Consider the following 7,500-nt stretch of genomic DNA (forward strand, 5'->3'; position numbering starts at 1 on the left):
CCTCCCTCTCTCTCTCTCCCTCTCTCTCTCTCTCCCTGTCTCTTTCACTTTCTTCGTAACTTTCTTGCAGACACTGTGTTTATCATTAAGAATTTGTCTTAGGGGCAGTGCCACCCTCTCTCTCTCTCCTCTCCCCCTCTCTCTCTTCGTAACTTTCTTGCAGACACTGTGTTTATCATTAAGAATTTGTCTGAGGGGCAGTGCCACCCTCTCTCTCTCCCTCTCTCTCCCCCCCCTCTCTCTCTCTCTCTTTCTTCGTAAGTTTCTTGCAGATACTGTGTTTATCATTAAGAATTTGTCTGAGGGGCAGGCAGTGCCACCCTCTCCCCCCCCCCCCCTCTCTCTCTCTCTCTCTCTTTCTTCGTAACTTTCTTGCAGATACTGTGTTTATCATTAAAAAATTGTCTTAGGGGTAGTGCCACCCTCTCTCTCTCTTGCTTTACTTGTAACTTTCTTGCAGACACTGTGTTTATCATTAAAAATTTGTCTGAGGGGTAGTGCCACCTTCTCTCTCTCCCCCCCCCCCCCCTCTCTCTTCGTGACTTTCTTGCAGACACTGTGTTTATCATTAAAAAATTGTCTGAGGGGTAGTGCCACCCTCTCTCTCCCTCTCTCTCCCTCTCTCTCTCTCCTCTCCCCCTCTCTCTCTTCGTAACTTTCTTGCAGACACTGTGTTTATCATTAAGAATTTGTCTGAGGGGCAGTGCCACCCTCTCTCTCCCCCCCTCTCTCTCTCCTCTCCCCCTCTCTCTCTTCGTAACGTTCTTGCAGACACTGTGTTTATCATTAAGAATTTGTCTGAGGGGCAGTGCCACCTTCTCTCTCCCCCTCTCTCTCTCCTCTCTCCCTCTCTTTCTTCGTAACTTTCTTGCAGACACTGTGTTTATCATTAAGAATTTGTCTGAGGGGCAGTGCCACCCTCTTTCTCCCTCTCCCTCCCTCTCTCTCCCCCCTCTCTCTCTCCCTGTCTCTTTCACTTTCTTCGTAACATTCTTGCAGACACTGTGTTTATCATTAAAAATTTGTCTGAGGGGCTGTGCCACCCTCTCTCTCCCCCTCCCCCCCCCCCCCCCCTCTCTCTTTCTTCGTAACTTTCTTGCAGACACTGTGTTTATCATTAAAAAATTTGTCTGAGGGGCAGTGCCACCCTCTCTCTCCCTCTCTGTCCTCTCCCTTTCTTCGTAACTTTCTTGCAGACACTGTGTTTATCATTAAAAATTTGTCTTAGGGGTAGTGCCACCCTCTCTCTCCCTCTCTCTCTCTTTCTTTACTTGTAACTTTCTTGCAGACACTGTGTTTATCATTAAGAATTTGTCTGAGGGGTAGTGCCACCTTCTCTCTCTCTCCCCCCCCCCTCTCTCTCTCTCTTCGTAACTTTCTTGCAGACACTGTGTTTATCATTAAAAAAAATTGTCTGAGGGGCAGTGCCACTTTCTCTCTCTCCCCCCCCCCCTCTCTCTCTCCCTCTCTTTCTTCGTGACTTTCTTGCAGACACTGTGTTTATCATGAAAAAAAAAAAAATTCTCTGAGGGGCAGTGGCCTTCATGCCAATAATTAAAACGTCAAGTGTCCGTACCCTTGTCTGTACCGCCTCAAGTCTCGTGGTCACTGGTGATCAGTTAACTACCGCAGCTGCAGGCAGAAAATGAAGGGTGGCGCTCTCTCAAGTGTAGCGACGCGATGGGTACCCTGTGGTGGAGAGCAGCCCGACTTTCACACTGAGGAATCTGTTGTGACTAAAGAGTAATTCGTTCGATACAGATTACAGTACAGTTAGTGCAGTGCAGTGCAGTGCAGTACAATGCGGTATTATAATTATCCGAACTGTCTTGGTTCCGTAGAGTGTTTGTTAGTCAGGCAAGATGTGTGACAGTTCAGTACAATACAATACAATACAATACAATACGGCATTATAATTATCCAAACCGTCTTGGTTCCATAGAGTGTTAGTCAGGCAAGATCTGTGACAGTACAGTACAATACAGTACAGTACAGTACAATACAATACAGCATTATAATTATCCAAACTGTCTTGGTTCCATAGAGTGTTAGGCAAGATCTGTGACAGTACAGTACAGTACAATACAATACAATACAATACAGCACAGTACAATACAATACAATACAATACAATACAATACAATACAATACAGCATTATAATTATCCGAACTGTCTTGGTTCTATAGAGTGTTAGTCAGGCCAAGATCTGTGACAGTTCATTACTTGTGCCAAAGCAAAAAGATCATGCGATCCTCTCCTTCTCTCAGACACACACACACACACACACACACACACACACACACACACACACAGAGCCTCTCCTCCCCCCCCCTCTCTCTCCGTTTCAGGGAAAAAGGGATTCCAGAGATGTGAGTGACGCCAAGGGGGTTGAGAAAAACAACTCCCCGGGCCGGGAAGAAAATATGATGTGTGTACGTCATCCTCTTGCTTTGCTACACCCTGTGGAAATTAAAAAAAGAAGAAAAAAAAGGTTTCCCCAGCTTTGCGCGCTTGTACACACACACACACACACACACACACACACACACACACACACACACACACACACACACACACACACACAGACGGAGATACATACATACATACATACATACATACATGCATGCACACAAAGTAACACGCATGCACACATGCAAGCGCGCACATACACAAGTACATACATTCTCACAGCCACGCATAGACACATGCGCCCGCGCGCGCACAACCCCCCCCCCCCTCTCTACTTGTCTGTCTGACACTCTCTCTCCATCCCCTCTCTACCTCTGTTGTATCGATGTCTCTGTCCTCTCTGTCCATCCCTTCTCTACCAATGTATGTTTCTGTGTCTCTGTCTCTTTGTCTGTCTCTCCCCCTCTCTCTTTCTCCATCCCCTCTCTACCTCTGTGTATCAGTTTCTCTGTCCTCTCTGTACATTCTCTCTCTACCTGTGTATGTTTCTGTGTCTCTGTCTCTTTGTTTGTCTGACTCTCTCTCTCTCTCTCTCTCTCTCTCTCTCTCTCTCTCTCTACGCCTTTCTACCTCTGTGTATTGCTGTCTCTGTCCTCTCTGTCCATCAACTCTCTACCTATGTATGTTTCTGTCTGTCTGTCTCTTTGTTTGTCTGACTGTCTCTCCCCCCCCCTCTCTCTCCCCCTACCCCTCTCTACCTCTGTGTATTGCTGTCTCTGTCCTCTCTGTCCACCACCTCTCTACCTATGTATGTTTCTGTGTGTCTGTATCTGTCTGTCTGTCTCTTTGTCTGACTGTCTCTCTCTCCCCCTACCCCTCTCTACCTCTGTGTATTGCTGTCTCTGTCCTCTCTGTCCACCACCTCTCTACCTATGTATGTTTCTGTGTGTCTGTATCTGTCTGTCTGTCTCTTTGTCTGACTGTCTCTCTCTCCCCCTACCCCTCTCTACCTCTGTGTATTGCTGTCTCTGTCCTCTCTGTCCACCACCTCTCTACGTATGTATGTTTCTGTGTCTCTGTATCTGTCTGTCTGTCTCTTTGTCTGACTGTCTCTCTCTCTCTCTCCCCGTGCCCCTCTCTACCTCTGTGTATTGCTGTCTCTCCGTGTGTATGTCGTCGTTTCTCATCAACATTCTTCGGGTGCTTGGTGCTGCTGCCACGGGCATGAAGCGCTGTATCGGAAAATGATGCATGCGGTAATTGCGTTGTGCTTCGATGGATTTGGACGGGGTTTTTTTTTTGGTGGGGGGAGAGGAGGGGAGGGTGTGGGGATGTATGTGGAGGAGGGGGGGGAGGTATGCGTACATTAAGAGGTGTGTGTGTGTATGACCCCCCCCCCCCCCCGCCCCCCCCACAGAATATGTATAAGTGTGTGTTTTTATGTGTATAAATATGCGCGCGTGTGTGTGAAGGGGCGAAGGGGAAAGAGGTGGGTGGGTAGGTAGGTACCAGACCATGATTTTCATCCTTTTTCCTTTTCTGTCTTTCTTGTCTTCTTCTTCCCCAAGCTGCCCCCCCCCCTCCCCCCCCTCTCTCTCTCTCTCTCTCTCTCTCTCCCTCCCTCCCTCCCCCACCCACCTCCTTCATACAACGAGGATGGAAAAGGAAAAGCAGCCAGACTTCGCGTGGTCCTTTACTTACCCCCCAGAAAACTGGAAAAAAAAAATGTAAAGGATTTTGTAATTTGATTAAAGGAGAAAATAGGAATGCTGAGGCCTGGCGTGTGTGGGGGTGGGGGTGGAGGCGATGTGGGTTGTTGGGTTTGAGCTTGTGAGGAAATTTGGAGGGTGGGGGTGGGGGGTGGAGGTGGAAGGACAAAGTTTAGGAATGGAGAGAGGAGTGTCTGCTTCCCCCCCCCCCCTTTCTTTCCGCCAAGTTTTGTGGTTTTGTTTGTTTCGTTTCGTTTTGTTTTTGCGTCATTTTCTTCCCCTTTTCCTTGCCATTTTCTGTCTCTGAAGGGAGAAGAGGTGTTGTAAGGGGGGGGTGGGGGGGAGCGGGGGGACGTTCAATCGATTCGAGAGATGATTGTCTTGCTTGTTTGGTTCTATGCTGAAAAGAAAAATTAACGATAAGTATTATGATGATAGTGATAATCATTAACCCAAATCAAAGTGACACACATATTATCATAATAATCGTTCTAGTTATCATTATCGTTATCATCATGATCATCATTGTCCATGTCGATATAGTGATAATGATAAACCCAAATCATAATAACACTCAAATTGTAATCCTCATCGTCATCACCATTGTCGATATCGTCTTCGTCGACATCGTCGTCATGATGATGATTGATGATGATCATCATTTTAGTCGTCGTTATAGATGTCATGATCATGATCATCATGATCTTAAAACACTACTGCTACGACTAGTAGTTATTAGTGTCATGATGATGATGATGATGATGATGATGATGATGATGATGATGATGATGATGATGATGATGATGATGATGATTAGTAGTAGTAGTAGTAGTAGTAGTAGTAGTTATATTTTTATGTTTAATTTTCTTCTCATGTTTTATTATTGTACATTGATATTTTTTTTTAATGGTTGTTATTACTGTCCTTGTCGTTATCATTGTGACTATTGTGGTTTGGTTGTGTGTGTGTGTGTGTGTGTGTGTGTTTCAGACATTCATCAAACGCCACAGCTCCTACCATGGCCCTCCCCTCAGCAACAAGTACCGCTATGGGCGGAATCTGAGGCGGCCCTCCGGCTCCTTCGTCTTCGTCAGGTCAGTCACTGTGATTAGGGTGTTGCACATACTCCCTGTCTTCTTTCCTTCTTTCTTCACTGTGTGTGTGTGTGTGTGTGTGTGTTGGGGGCGGGGGGCTGTCCGTGTGTGCGTGTGTTTTAGTTGTTGCGTTGTAGTATTGTGTGAGTGCATGCGTGTGTGTGTGTGTGTGTGTCTTCCGTCACTCATTGTATTGCATGTTGTCAGAGCGCGCGTTTTGTGTTCCTTTCCTGTCACGTTTTGTCTCTTGTCTTGTCTTGTTTTGTCTTGTCAAGGAAGTTTATGCGCGCTTTTTATCTTCGTAGATTGAGCATTGTATTATTGATGGATGTTTTTCAGTGTGTGTGTGTGTGTGTGTGTGTGTGTGTGTGTGTGTGTTGGCGGGGGTGGGTGGGTGGGTGATGGAGGTGGTGGTCCGGCCGAAAACGCGCGGAGACGACGCGACGACTCGGGGACTTTAAGGCGCCATGGGCAAGCTGACTAGAGAGAGAGAGAGAGGGGGAGTAAAGGAGAGAGAGAGAGAGACGCGAAGTTTATTTGTCTTTTAATTATAGCATTCAAAAAAGGTGAAAATGAATACTCTGGATCAGACGTCCACAATTACCTGTATGTTTGACGGGTCGTAAAACAGAGCTCCTTCATCTCTTCTTTTCCGTTTCCGTTGTCTCGGACACACCCACCAAAAGCTGTGCTGTTTCCATCGTTCTATCCACAGGTCAGTGCTGTTGCTGGCCCCCTCGTCACACTGACTGCGTGTGACACACGTACCTTCCATTCCCAGCGCCTGTCTCCATGAACCAACCAACCAACCAACCAACCAACGAACCAGTCAGTCAGCTGGATTAAACACTTTTCCTTTCTCTCTCTGAGACAGAGCAACACACAAACCCCCACTCCAAACACACGTGTACACACACACACACACGCGCGCGCACACACACACACACACACACACACGCTTCCGTTGTCTGGGACACACACACCCACACACACACACACCCACCAAAGCTGTCTCCATCATTCTTTCCACAGGTTGGTGCAGTCCCTCCCCTCCCCCCACTGTGAGTTTCAGTTTGAGTTTTCTCAAAAGAGGCGTCACTGCGTCCGGACAAATCCACGTGTATATTCGCAGCACCGTATCTTGCCAGGCAGATGCCTGACCAGCAGCATAACCCAACGCGCTTTAGTCACGCCTTGAATGCATGTATAAGTGGAGTGATGGCCTAGCTCTCTCCATACGAACGGCGAAAGAGACGACGTTAAGAGCGTTTCACCCCAATAACCATCATCAAAATAGTGCAAGCGGAAGGCTCTTACACTGAAGACGTGAATGTTGATAAAGAATACCACAATTCTGACGACGGAAGCTGAAGGTTGGGTCATTCAGACACCCACTGGACATCCGAGGGGTCTGTGTAGAGGAGAAGAGAGGACAGGCCGTACTGAGTGAGCTAGAGCTATCGCGTCCGCATAGGAAGCGAGAGAATCTGAGCGCACTGGTTCGAATCACGGCTCAGCCGTCGATATTTTCTCCCCCCTCCGCTAGACCTTGAGTGGTGGTCTGGACGCTAGTCATTCGGATGAGACGATAAACCGAGGTCCCGTGTGCAGCATGGACTTAGCGCACGTAAAAGAACCCACGGCAACAAAAGGGTTGTTCCTGGCAAAATTCTGTAGAAAAATCCACTTCGATAGGAAAAAACAAATAAAACTACACGCAGGAAAACAAAAAATACAAAAAACATGGGTGGCGCTGTAGTATAGCGACGCGCTGTCCTTGGGGAGAGCAGCCCGAATTTCACACAGAGAAATCTGTTGTGATAAAAAGAAATACAAATACAAAATGTGTGTACGTGTCAGAGTGGATTTCTTTGTACACAATTTTTGCCCAAAAGGACAACACGCCTGTTGCCGTGTGTTGTTTTTTTCCAGTGCGCCAGGTGCCGTGCTGCACACGGGGACCTCGGTTTATCGTTCTCATCCGAACGACTGGACGCTCACATTGATTTTCCAGTCAAACTTGGGAGAAAGGGCGAGAGCGGGATTCGAACCCAGGCCCTCACGGAGTCTGTATTGGCAGATGAGTGTCTTAACCATTCTGCGATCTTACCCCCTCTGTTAAGAGAAAGGGGGGAAATGAAGAACTCTAGGAATAGGGGGATGGGTGGCGAGGTTGCACAAGGCATTCCAGCAGTGCTGAAGTTTGCTAGGCGGTTGTTCGAAAATGTTGGTTTAAAATAAAATTAAAAAATTCAGAAAAGGTCTGGAATTAGCGTAGACTTGCGAG

At 47.2% G+C, this 7,500-nt stretch overlaps 1 protein-coding gene across 2 annotated transcripts in view; it reads left to right on the top strand.

Annotated features, from left to right (window-relative positions):
• The window catches only part of LOC143289898 (ras-specific guanine nucleotide-releasing factor RalGPS2-like), a 272,104-nt gene that overhangs the window by 85,370 nt on the left and 179,234 nt on the right, over nucleotides 1-7,500 (top strand). For both annotated transcript variants that reach the window (XM_076599128.1, XM_076599122.1), the window contains exon 2: nucleotides 5,110-5,213. Coding sequence is in view for 1 of the 2 variants with exons in the window: in XM_076599122.1 (XP_076455237.1) it covers nucleotides 5,110-5,213 (104 nt within the window). In the remaining variant the exon portion in view is untranslated. The remainder of the gene's footprint in view (nucleotides 1-5,109; nucleotides 5,214-7,500) is intronic.

This window comes from Babylonia areolata, chromosome 14, assembly GCF_041734735.1.
Source record: "Babylonia areolata isolate BAREFJ2019XMU chromosome 14, ASM4173473v1, whole genome shotgun sequence".
Taxonomy (NCBI): Eukaryota; Metazoa; Mollusca; class Gastropoda; order Neogastropoda; family Buccinidae; genus Babylonia; species Babylonia areolata.